The sequence below is a fragment of the Lepidochelys kempii genome, chromosome 2 (assembly GCF_965140285.1).
Source record: "Lepidochelys kempii isolate rLepKem1 chromosome 2, rLepKem1.hap1, whole genome shotgun sequence".
In the NCBI taxonomy this organism is placed as follows: Eukaryota; Metazoa; Chordata; order Testudines; family Cheloniidae; genus Lepidochelys; species Lepidochelys kempii.
The window spans coordinates 266,493,273-266,506,413 of NC_136381.1; the positions used below are offsets into that span (position 1 = coordinate 266,493,273).

Here is a 13,141-nt window from a genome sequence, read left to right on the forward strand (position 1 = left end):
TAACTGGCTCTGTGGATATGGGGAAAGCAGTTGACGTGATATATCATGACTTTAGCAAAGCTTTTGATACGGCCTCCCACAGTATTCTTGCCAGCAAGTTAAAAAAGTATGGATTGGATGAATGGATTATAAGATGGATAGAAAGCTGGCTAGATTGTCAGGCTCAACAGGTAGTGATCAACGGTTTGATGTCTAGTTGGCAGCCAGTATCAAGTGGAGTGTCCCAGGGACAGTCCTGGGGCCGGTTCAACATCTTTATTAATGATCTGGATGATGGGATGGATTGCACCCTCAGCGAGTTTGCAGATGACACTAAGCTGGGGGAAGAGGTAGATATGCCGGAGGGTAGGGATAGGGTCCAGAGTGACCTTGACAAATTGGAGGATTCGTCCAAAAGAAATCTGATGAGGTTCAACAAAGACAAGCGCAGAGTCCTGCACATAGGATGGAAGAATCCCATGCACCTCTACAGGCTGGGGACCGACTGGCTAAGCAGCAGTTCTGCAGAAAAGGACCTGGGGATTACAGTGGATGAGAAGCTAGATATGAGTCAGCAGTGTGCCCTTGTTGCCAAGAAGGCTAACAGCATAGTGGGCTGCATTAGTAGGAACATTGCCAGCAGATCAAGGGATGTGATTATTCCCCTCTATTTGGGACTGGTGAGGCCACATCTGGAATATTACGTCTACACTCCAGAAAGGATGTGGACAAATTGGAAAGAGTCCAGCAGAGGGCAACGAAAATGCTTAGGGGGTTGGGGCACATGACTTATGAGGAGAGGCTGAGGGAACTGGACTTGTTTAGTCTGCAGAAGAGTGAGGGGGGATTTGATAGCAGCTTTCAACTACCTGAAGGGGGGTTCCAAAGAGGATGGAGCTCGGCTGTTCTGAGTGGTGGCAGATGACAGAACAAGGAGCAATGGTCTCAAGTTGCAGTGGGTGAAGCACTGGAATGGGTTGCCCAGGGAGGTGGTGAAATCTCCATCCTTAGAGGTTTTTAAGGCCTGGCTTGACAAAGCCCTGGCTGGGATGATTTAGGTGGGGTCCTGCTTTGAGCAGGGGGTTGGACTCGACCTCCTGAGGTCTCTTTCAACCCTAATCTTCTATGATTCTATGAAATGTCATGTGGGACTGTGTCAAAAGCTTTACTAAAATCAAGATATAGCACATCTACTGCTTCACCTCACACGCTGGCCAATAGCCTGACAAAAAAAGAAATTAAGTTGATTTGGCATGATTAGTTCTTGACAAATCCATTTTGTCTACTACTCATCATGCTGTTCTACTCTAGGCGCTTACACATGGATTGTTTAATGGTCTGTTTGAGTAACTTTCCAGGTATTGAAGTTAGGCTGACTGTCTGTAATTCCCTTTGTTCCCTTTTTTTAAAGAGAGGTACCATGTTTTCCCTTCTGTAGTCCTCTGGGACCCCACATACCCTCCATGAGTTCTGGAAGATAATTGCTACTGGTACAAAGATTGCTTCAGATAGTTTATTAAGTACCCTAGGGTGAATGGCATCCGTCCTTGACAACTTGAATACATCTAACTTATTTAAATATTCTTTAATCTGTTTTCCCTATTCTGGCTTGTGTTCCTTCCCCCTTCTTGATAAGCATCTCGTCACAATCAACACTTTTAGTGAAGACGGAAGTAAAATAAGCATCAAAATCCTCAGTCTTTTTGGTGTTGTCTATTATTAGCTCTCCTTCCCTCTTAAATAGCAGACCTGCACTTTCCTTCATCTTACTTTGCTCCTAGTGGGTTTATAGAACCTCTTCTTATTGCCTTGTATGTCCCTTGCTAGGTGTGACTTATTTTGTGTCTTAGCCTTCCTGGTTTTCTCCCTACATACTTGGGTTGTTCTTTTCTACTCATCCTTAGCAATTTGTCCATGATTCCACTTTATGATTTTCAAGTCTCTAGAGAGCACCTGATACAGCCATATTGGCCTCTTGTCACAGACTCAAAGGACTCGTGCTCTCTCTCGGCTCTGTACGGTCCCTGGGAGGAACCCCCTTCAGTGTGACAGCCTTTCTCAGGGGTCCACTCTCCCTCGGGGGTTAAGCCATAGGCCCCTCTGCCTCCTGGAACTGCACCTCTCTGAGCCCTCAGCTCGCCTGTCTCTTGCCGTGGGCCCCCTCAGGGAGTCCATTCGCTCTGGACCTCGGGGCCTCCACACCCAGAGGGAATAATGCAACCCTGATCTCTAGACCGGAGTGACTCTTAGCCAGCATAAAACAGAAAGGTTTATTGAGCATCTGAACACAGCATAGGAAACTCTCAGGGCCTCAGGCCTAGCATCCTTCAGCACAGTACATCTAGGTCTCTCCGGTCTCCAGGTGGGCTCTGGCTGCTCTCTCCTCCGAGCCCAGAACCCCCTCCTTCCAGCTGGGCATCCGATATCACCGTCCCCCAAGTCCCACCTCTGTCCTTTGTCTTCTGTCCCAGGTAAACAGGCCACCTGGGCCTCCTCTTCTCTCAACCTCTCCTCTCATCCATCCTTTGTTTCCCCTCTGGCTGGAACCGGCTGGTCAGGTCACTGGGGACCTCTCTCCACGGTCCATTGTCCTCCCACTGGCCAGAACCGGCTGTGACTCCCAAGCTGGGCCTCCCGGTAACCAGGTCACCAGTCGCTGGGGTACCCATTCTCCAGGCCATTTGCTGGCCCTCTGTAACAACAAACTCCCTCTCCCACCACCACCTTGTTAAACCAGAAACACCCAGGGAAACTGAGTCTCACTCCCCTCTGCATGCAAACCATTGAAAACAACAGGAACCCCCCTTGCTTCCTCACATCTCTTCCCCACCCCTTTGAGTCTGAACTGAGCGGGGTCACTTAGCCAGTCACCTGGGGAAGTTCAGGGCCCCCGCCTCATGGTAAAGCATCGGCTATAACATTGGCACTCCCCTTCACATGGGCCATAACCCTGGAGGAGCAGGCTCCATCTCAGGAGCTTGGCATTAATCCCTTTTATTTGGTGAAGCCACGTCAGGGGCGAATGGCCAGTGTGCACAGTAAAGCACTGCCCAAAGAGATACGGCTGCAGCTTTTTAGCGGCCAGCACCGTGGCCAGGCATTCCTTCTCTATGGCCGTTAACCCAATTAAGACCCTTAGTGGCTGAAGCCGGGGCCTGTGTGTGCTATTTCAACCCATTCCCTTAGGGCCCCCTGAGGCCAATATTTTGCCATCTTGTGGTGGATGAATGAAAATCCCAGTTTCTAAAGCATTACATGCCCTGAGTCCTACATTTTCCAAAGTGACCATTGATTTTGGGTGTCTCCAAATTTAGAGAGATCTTGAAGGGGCCACATTTTCAGAGGGCAGCTGCTCAGCACTTTCTGAAAACCAGGCCCCTTTGAGGACATCCTGTGTTGGGCACCCAAAATTGCTAGTCACTTTTAACAAGTTGGGCCTTAGTGTCTGGATCTCTGTGGCAATTGGGCAGCGGATGGATCTCTTTAAGGAGGATGGCATGTGACTCTTACTCCGGGTCTTTCATTGGCCTGTTGCACAGTCTGGTGACTCACTCTGGTTCACGTCTCTAATCTCCTCCCACAATATGGAAGCAGAGGACTACAGTATAGGTTTGCAGAATGGCAATTTATTATGCAGAGGGGCCCTGGTGAGCAGCACTGAAAGAGTGGATAAGTGGTAGGTCGAAGCAGATGCTTTGAAGTTGTTCAGATTGTTATAAGCCTGGCTACCAGTGGGGCTTCCAGTGGAGGAGAAATGGAGGCACAGATGGATCTTCTCTATTTCTGGATCTTGTTAGCCAATCATTTTGAGAGTAGCAGTAAGGATGTTCAAACCATGCTGACGAAAAAATTTGCCAGCTCCTCTCCAGAATCTTTTCCAGCGGCCCCGTGTGACGATATTAGGCTAGAGAGAAAAGAAGTCAGGGTTAGCATCTCCACGCAGACTGAAACTGGCTCCTGCAGCTCAGGGAATGTTACTTTGTTCCCTCTTGTGTTTCATTTCTTATTAGCAATGACTAGAGGCCCCAACTTTGAGGAGGGCTGCGGTAGTTGCTGTAACACACGCACAGTGGGCGACAGTCTCTGCCCCAAGGGGATTACAGTCCAGATAGACAGAGGGGGAAAGGGTGAGGGGTGAGAGTGTGACATGCCTGAGGTCACACAGCTGGTCAGTAGCAGAGCAGGAAGTAGAGCCCAGGTCTCCTGAGTCCCAGTCCAGTGCCCTCTCCCCTGGAGCACATGGCCTCTCCAGAACAAAAGAGAGCATCCAACCAGTGTCACTGTGGGCCTAGGTGGCTAGTGGGGGAGAGGAGTAGCCTTCAGGAGCGAGTGTTGCTGCTGGAGTCTGGACAGAGGGTGACATTGCTCTGTGGCTCTGAGGAAGGGGAAGGAGCTTGCCTGCTGGAGGGACAGTGTGCTAGGGCCATGCCATTTAAGGTGCAGGATTATAAGCAGCCCTTATCCCCTCCCACTTTGCTGTCTGGAACCCTTACAGCCACCTTGGGCAGGTCCCTGCTCTCGGGTAAGAAGGAAGGGCCATGCTGGGGCCTTTGCCTGGTGTGTGGGACCAGGGGCCATTCAGTGTCTGCATCATTCAACGTTTGTAAATGCTGCTGCCAGACAAAGGCAGGTGGTGAGGAGCCTCCCCAGACCGCCCTGCCCTTGCCCCGCTCCCAGGCACCGTCTGGAGCTTTAGGTTTCTTATGTATCCCAGTGAGATTAGAATTTGCTCCCAGCGGTTCTGCTGGCAACTGTAGGGTTCCACCTCCAGGCTCATGGGGCAGGAGGCCTTTGCCAACTCAATGCCAGCAGATGAGCTGGACACTTGTGCAGTGCGAAATACCTGGCCAGGATCTCAGTGAGGGAAACCCGTAACCCTGCCTCAGCCCAGCCGTGAGCAGAGAGGAGGCCCTCTCGGTTACCCACCTCCTCAGACGCCTCCTCACATTTGATAATGACGGAAGGGGGGTCCTTTTCAGTGGAGAAGAATCCAGAGCAGTCTTTGACCAGCTGCAAGGGAGAGAAAAGAGACCTCAGCATCTGCCTGTCAGGGAGTGATAACGCTCAGACCACTCGCATGTGGAGACCTGCTTCCCAGGGTGGGTTGGTCACAAGTTCAGCAGGAGGTTGGGAGGCTCGACCTTGGGCCTGGTTTGGGCATCACAGTGGATCAGGACCCCATTGTGCTAGGGAAAGTACAAAACACAGACCAGAAGGATGATCCCTGCCCCAAGGAGCTCACAATCTATGTAACCCTGGCTCATGTTCAATAGCGCCTTACTTTGCAAGCAGTCACTGTGCAATCTGTGGGATTCCTTGAGTGATGAGTGAGAGGGGCCCACAGAGAACAGCATATGGGTAAATGTAGATATAAACAAGGAGAGAATGAGTCAAAATCTATACTCAGTTGAGCCAAGTGAGGCTGGATTGCTGTTAAGGCAGAGCATGCTTATGGAACTAGAAGCAGGGTGTTGCAGTTACAGCGATGGGCACAGATTCAGGACACCTGGGTTGAATTCTCCACTGTGCCTCTGACCTGGTGTGTGACCTTGGGTCACATCACCCACCAGTGAGACGGGGATAAGAGCACTCCCCCTCGGCCAGCCTGTCTCTGTCTGGTCTATTTAGATTGTGAACACTTTGGGGCGGGGACTGTCTGTGTCTGTGCAGCACCTGACACCATGGGGCCCTGATCTCATTAGGGATGTCAAAGTGCTAGTGTACCACGAATAATATTAGACACGAGCTGCATCCCCTTCACCTTTGGACTTCAGTGAGGGTTCCCCGGTAGAACGGTGCCCCAGCTGACAACAGCAAACCAGAGATTAAAAACCACGTAGTCCTATAATTAGGGGTTGGATGAATGAATGTATGTCATCTGTGACCTTGACGGAAGGATCAGTAATAGGATACAGCAGAAGAGGCACTGTACTGTAGCACCCTTCCTTCCTTTACGTCTCTGCTTGAAGCATATATTTTCTACAAGGCTTGGGGATCTGAGAGATGCTGTTGAGCATCTGTGTGGTCAGTGAGATAGAAGAGCAGAGGGAGGGGTCTCCATGCAGGGAGTGATCCTTACCCCGTCTTCTTTGAATTCACACTGGTTGATGTCACGTTTCTCTGATACCGGGCACACTGTCTCTTTCACAGTAAATCTCAGTGTTTGGATAGTTTTAGAAGACATGTCCTAAGAAGTTCAATGAATAAGGAAAATTAACATTCACAGTGAGCAACAAGGAACTTTGGCCTTGTAAATATTTTTCTTTTATGTTACAGTATTGCCCAGAAACCCAGATTGGCATTAGATCCGCATTGTGCTGGGCGCTGTTCACACACACACACAAGGCCCTTGCCCTAAAGAGAATGTAAATATTCACTTGTTCTATTCTACTGAACTAAACAGTTATTAATAATCGTTCTCAGCAGTAGTCTAGGGCCTTGAATTTTTCAAATGCTGTTCAAATATAAATCCAGGAATGCTTGTGGCACCTTAGAGAACTAACCAATTTATTTGAGCATAAGCTTAAGCTGTAGCTCACGAAAGCTCATGCTCAAATAAATTGGTTAGTCTCTAAAGTGCCACAAGTACTCCTTTTCTTTTTGCGAATACAGACTAACACGGCTGTTACTCTAAATCCAGGAATGTAACTTCATATGCTGCGGCCTAACTCTGATGTAAGCTCCTTTGTCTTAAATGGAGCTGATTTGCATCAGATGAGGGTCTGGCCCATGTTTCTACAGCATGAACAAATAATTAGTATCTTGCAATTCTCTGTCTCCCTCCCCCTTTCCTCTCCTGTTCCCTGCCCTTCTCTTAGAAAATCCAGTCACTGAATGTTTCTGCATGTGTTTTAATTGCTGAAAGTGCGATTCTGGTCTGAAATGACATTGTTCAAGTGAACTCCTGGTATTCCAGGTCTTATTGCCTCACTGTAATTTCTATATGTAGGTTCCTGTCTTGCAGAAGTTACTTGTGTGTGCAAGTGTTTGCAGAATCGGACCCCCAGTGTCCTCCTTTTGGGCTTGATCATGAAACACTCTGAGCACTCCTGTGTGGTGCTGAGCACCCTCAACTTCCACTGACCTCACTGCGAGCAGAGGGTGCTCAGTAGCTCACGGGATCAAGCCTTTCATTAAAAATATGGTTATTTCCCTAACTGTCAGTCTTGCCAATTGAATGTTTGCTCAGGCCTTGCTTTTGCTTTTCATGCCTCATCACGGGAGCCCAAGAAACAAGGTGCTGTTGATAATGTATGAGAAGGAACAAAATCCAGCTCCCGCTCTGCAGACCCAGCTGGAGTACAAAGGAGTGAGCATTTCTGTTAGCCATGGGCCACGGTTTTAGAACATGGCTGGTGAGTTTGTGTGCCTCACAGTTGGGTGCCTTATTTGAAGGGGTCTGACTCTCAGAGTGCGGGTGCTGAGAACGTTCTGGAAATCAGACCCTTCTGATGTGTTTCAAGTTGGGCACCTGAAATCACTTGTTACTTACAAAACTCTTGGCCCATAGCCGACAGTTCTGACTGTGAAAACTCAGAGGGAGCCACTGTGCTGAACAAGGGGATGCCATTTTAGGCACTCCCACTTTTCAGAGCAAGGGCAGCATTTTAAAACGAATACAAACTTGTACTGAAGATAAATGGTAACTCTGACAACTTTTGCGGTCAACATAGGTGTCAGTGAACAGGGCATTAATGAAAAATTACATACTTTAGAACATAGGATAGTGTATGCTTATTTTGATTGCAAGGTATTGCTCTGTGCCTCAGTTTCCCCCTCTAAAATGAGGATAATAATACGTCCTTTCTCCGACCCTTTGTCTTATCTATTTGGATTGTAAAGTTCTTCTAGGCAGGAACTGTATCTTACTATGTATTTGTACAGCACCTAGCACAATGGAGCTGTGGTCTTGGCTTGAACCTCTAGATGCTGCTGGGATATAAATATATCAATTAGGTCCCTCTGGGAAGAATAGTGCCCAGTGCTTTGTTACCACTTAATAAATAATGACAATAAGGGATTAACAAATGTCTTTACATTAAATCTGTCTTCTCCATATTACTAAATTTGAATTCTCTTCGCAAGGAGACCCAGGGAGGGCACTGAATTCAAATGGTCTTTTCCTAAAGCTTTTTAAGCTTTCTAAGAGCCATATCTTTTAATGACCAATAATCAGTATTTATTTGTAAAGTTTCAGAACCCAGACAGCAAAAAAAAAAAAAAAACCCACTAGAACTGCACTGGTATCTCTATTAAATCGTGATTTTTAAGCCAATTGCATGATTTTTTCAGGGCGGACGCATTCTCTTTGAACACTTATGGCTGGCTACCGCCTTTGTGCCAGGCGCTGTACAAACACAGAGTAAGACGGTCCCTGCCCCGAGTTTCTCGGGGTATAATTCAAATGGAAAACATGTTCTGCCTGCTGAATCTGAACGAACTGCTGCTCTCAGGCCCTTCCTCTGCAGTGAGACCAGGAAGCTGCTGTGTGATAATACAGGGAAATAGCTGTCTGGCTGCTACCCGTCCCTGCACATATTTCACATCCTCTTTATAACCAGTTTTGGCCATGCTGCTTTCAGTGACTCGAGTTGGCTGGTCTATAAATTCCCTGTCGTTCCCCTTCCCCTAACCACTGCCTACTTGGATTGTGAGCAGAAACTGTCTTTCTTGGCACAGCCAGAAATCAGCCCTGGATAATAACAGTAAGGGTGCAAATACCAAAGTGTAGGCACAGGAGCCTAGCATCACAGGGCTGCGATTCCCATTGACTCGCCCTATGAGTTTAAGCATCATCTAATAGGCCAAAAAGTGATTTCCCAGGTCACTCACCCAGTCTGGCTGCGGCTCAGCTTCCAGGAGCCGGTAGACCAGTGTTATATCTGGCTCTTGGTTGTAGAGCTGAACAGCAGCTAAAACCGCATCCTTGTGGGTTGGCAGAGGGGATGATGATGGCGCGGGGGCTGCTGTGACCACCCCGACAATCAGCAGGACTTTCAGGCAGGTCTCCATCCTGTGCGCTGTGGGATTCAGTGAGAGCTGGGTGGGCAGCCCTGTCCCTCCCGGGGAAAGCCCTTTTATACGCTGCCTCCTCCATGTGGGCTAGTGCCTCATTGGCTGCCTGCTTCATCCTCCCTGAACAGGTGACTTTTCTCCCTCCATCTGCAGGATGTTTCCATTGGCCACCCTGCTGGGGCGGGCACAGAGGGGAGGTCGGTAAGAGGAAAAGGAGGATTTTTTCAAATAAATTGCTGAAATCGTGTGCACCAATGGCTAAACAGCCGATAGCTGGGGGGTGGCCAGGGGCCTCTGTACTGGGAAAGGCCAAGGTACCTGTACCTGTCTTGGTGTGAGTCAGCGTAGATCCATGAAAGCCAATGGAGCTAGGGCAACTTATACCAGCTGAGGATCTGTTGGGCCAGAACCCCAGCTGCTATAAGTTGCCATTGCTCTATCTATGCTGACTTATAGCAAGAAAACACCTCTCCCCTAAAGTCCAGACAACCAGAGCTTTACCTGTCAGCTCTCAGTCCAGAAATCACACAACAAGCATTCCCCTAGAGCCAGTCAGTAGGCCCAAGTCATTGTTTTTGATGGTGCCACCACTAAATCCAAGGGGACTGTACAGTGCATCAACAATGGATAACCACACACCAGACTGCTCCTCACTGGCGAACCTGCTCTTTTGTATCCCTAGCAATGCGGCTCCCCCGTATCCAATAGGAGGCCCCTGTTCCAAAGCTGGAGACATCTCACCATCCTGAAGTCTTCCTATGAGTCATCCGAACCCATTCCTTCTTAATGTTATCCCATTGCTCCTAGTCATACCCCTAGCCCCCCTTCCAAATGGATCCCCCTGTCTTTGGGTTAACTCTTTTGTAGGCTGCTACCGCTTTTTCCTTATTCTGTATTTACATTGGCCAATTTTCAGTGCATGTGGCTGTGTCCCTACCAAAGCCAATTTCAATTAATTTTGAGAATCAGATTTCATGAGAGACTGTTTCAAACGTGTTACCAAGAGCCAGTTATATCCCATCAATCACTTCCTCTTTATCCACTGGTCCTGCAGTTCTGTCAAGCACAGCAATCAAACTGTCAGACTTCTTTTTATGTGATTAGAGCATGTTCTCTGTGTCCTCTGAGTGGGGCTCTCACAATACTTTCCCTCCTACACAAAATACAGTAAACAGTGTGGACGGTATTCCTGGCTGTGAAGTCCCCTTCATCAGGATTCTGCTGCAGGATAAGACCAGGAAGTCTCAGAATTCTTTCTTCAGCTCATTTCTTGCACATTCTGGCTTACCGTTTAGCTACAGTTTGGTAATCCAGGCAGGACAGACGGGGTTTGTAACTGACAATTCCATCCCTCCCTGTGCGGTATGTGAACTAAGTTATTGGGCAACAAAATGGCAAATTAAATTTAATGTGGATAAATGTAAAGTAATGCACATTGGAAAAGATAACCTCAACTATACATACAATATGATGGGGGCTAATTTAGCTACAACTAATCAGGAAACAGATCTTGGAGTCATCGTGGATAGTTCTCTGAAGACGTCCACGCATTGTGCAGCGGCAGTCAAAAAAGCAACCGGGATGTTAGGAATCATTAAAAAGTGATAGAGAATAAGATGGAGAATATCTTATTGCCCTTATATAAATCCATGGTATGCCCACATCTTGAATACTGCATGCAGATGTGGTCTCCTCATCTCAAAAAAGATATACTGGCATTAGAAAAGGTTCAGAGAAGGGCAACTAAAATGATTAGGGGGTTGGAACAGGTCCCATATGAGGAGAGATTAAAGAGGCTAGGACTTTTCATCTTGGAAAAGAGGAGACTAAGGGGGGCTATGATAGAGGTCTATAAAATCATGAGTGATGTGGAGAAAGTGAATAAGGAAAGTTATTTACTCGTTCCCATAATATAAGAACTAGGGGTCACCAAATGACATTAATGGGTAGCAGGTTTAAAACAAATAAAAGGAAGTTCTTCTTCACTCAATGCACAGTCAACCTGTGGAACTCCTTGCCTGAGGAGGTTGTGAAGGCTAGGACTATAACAGGATGTGGCGGGTTTTGTACCTCGTCTGCCTCTTTGATTCTGGGGTGGGGCAAGGTTAACCCCACCTCCCAGCTTCTACACCAGTTCTACAACCTCCCTGGTAGTCAGGGCTGTATGGCCCAATGGCCAGAGTCCCTCTAAATCTTCTTCCCCTGGTGAGATAGTGCGGCCTAGCGGCTAGAGTCCCTATAGTGTGCTCCCAAAGCAGTGTGGCCCAATGGCCAGAGTCTCCCAAAATTTCTCTTCCTTTGGTGGGATAGCATGGCCTAGCGGCCGGAGTCTCTATAGTGCGCTCCTAAAGCGGTGTGGCCTGAGGGCCAGAGTCCCTCTCAGTCCCCTTCCCCTCGTAGGAAAGTGCAGCCCAGCAGCCGGAGTTCATCTATCTCCTTTGAGGTTAGAGTGGGGTTGGTGAATTATGTCATCACAAAAAAAGGCAGGGGGGCTTAGCCTGGGCCCACCCACCTTCACTGGGCTCCAACCCAGGGCCCTGTCATTGACGGTGTGATCCTCCCCCGGTCAGCGGGGAATTCTACCGCAACACACTGCCCTCAGAGTGGTGGGAGATACCACTCCCTTCCCTTTCCTGGGTCGCTTCCGACCAGTTCTCCTGATGTAGCAGTCCCTGTGGCATCAGGGTCTTCAGGTTCCTCAGCCCCTGGGACTCCCTGGGGTTCCCACAGCTGCCAGTCTCTGGTCACACTTCCTGGCCCCTCGGCTCCCTCCTGTACGAGTCGCCACTGCTCCTGGGCTGGAGCCTCTGCTGGGTGTCTTCCTACCTCAGCTGCCAGCCCTGACTGAGCAGCTCTGCAGGCTTTTATACTTGACTCTCTGTTGGAGCATGCCCAGCAGAGCCTCAGGTGCGTGGCTTCCTCTGCCAGCAGGGAAGGGTTGACCCTCTCATTCCCAGTGCGGGGCCAGTCCGCCCTGTCACACAGGTTTTAAAGGAGAACTGGATAAATTCATGGATAAATCCATTAATGGCTATCAGTCAGGATGTGTAAGGAATGGTGTCCCTAGCCTCTGTCTGTCAGAGGGTGGAGATGGATGGCAGGAGAGAGATCACTAGATCATTAACTGTTAGGTTCACTCCCTCTGGGGCAGCTGGCATGGGCCTCTGTTGGTAGACAGGATACTGGGCTGGATACTAGGCCGGATGGACCTTTGGTCTGACCCAGTATGGCCGTTCTTCTGTTCTTATGTGAATTAAAGCTGGTGCTGCGTCACGTGGGGTGGGGCGGCAGTGCGCTCGTACCACTTACTTCTCTATCAGTCAGCTGCTGAAATGCTAGAAATTCTTGATGTGTCCTATAATACTCCCCTGTTAACATGACTGATCCTTGAGTCTTATTACGTATTATTATTACTTATTATTGTAACACCTTAATCACAAAATCATGTTTTGCCCCGCCGAATTTTCCCCCTCAGCCTAAGGAGTGCTTCTTGCATGTGCTCTCCTGGGGTTTAGGTTCAATGCAGAATTGTATTTGATCCAAAGTTTAGGTGTTGATGATTGAATCTGGCCAATAGTTTACAAAGTCTGTCAACTCCATGTGTGACTTTTGGCAAGTTACTTTATCTCGATGGGCCTCAGCTCCCCATCTGTGAATAGCGATCCTTTCTTTCTCCCACTCTTCCTCCGTGTGGCCTGTTTAGATTGAATGCTCATAAGGGCAAGGACTCTCCTGTCCTATGTCTGCGTACAGCGCTTAGCATAACAGACCTTGGTTGGTATATGCAGGTGCTAGTGTCCTGTGAAATAAGACTGAGGTGCATGGCAGTGAAGAATTCAGTCACCAGTCTTCAGTTTCTGGCGCTCTGTTGAATAGTGGTTGCTCTGAGAGTCCCACTGCAGCTCTGTTGCAGCCCTAAGGTTTAGCAGTGCTCAGCCAAGGGGCCTGCAAATGTAACCCAGGCACCTCCTGAGTGCCACTAGATGGGACAGAACACCACACCCAGGAGGTGTGTTTGTTACACAAACATTTGCAGTCTCATTCTTGCAGGTGCATCTGTAACAAGATGTTACTTTTGTATCTGTCAGATGTCTCCCTGCTTTCTCCTTGCTGCTCTCCAGCACAAACTGGATCACTGACCCTTGTT

At 48.5% G+C, this 13,141-nt stretch overlaps 1 protein-coding gene across 1 annotated transcript in view; it reads right to left on the bottom strand.

Moving 5' to 3' along the window:
• Positions 1-3,772: 3,772 nt before the first annotated feature.
• Positions 3,773-13,141, bottom strand: part of LOC140907890 (uncharacterized) — a 41,823-nt gene continuing 32,454 nt past the window's right edge. The window contains exons 5-8 of the mRNA XM_073334885.2: positions 8,812-9,018; positions 6,059-6,166; positions 4,906-4,989; positions 3,773-3,883 (exon numbers count right to left, since the gene is read on the bottom strand). Coding sequence (XP_073190986.2) covers positions 3,773-3,883; positions 4,906-4,989; positions 6,059-6,166; positions 8,812-9,018 — 510 coding nt within the window. The remainder of the gene's footprint in view (positions 3,884-4,905; positions 4,990-6,058; positions 6,167-8,811; positions 9,019-13,141) is intronic.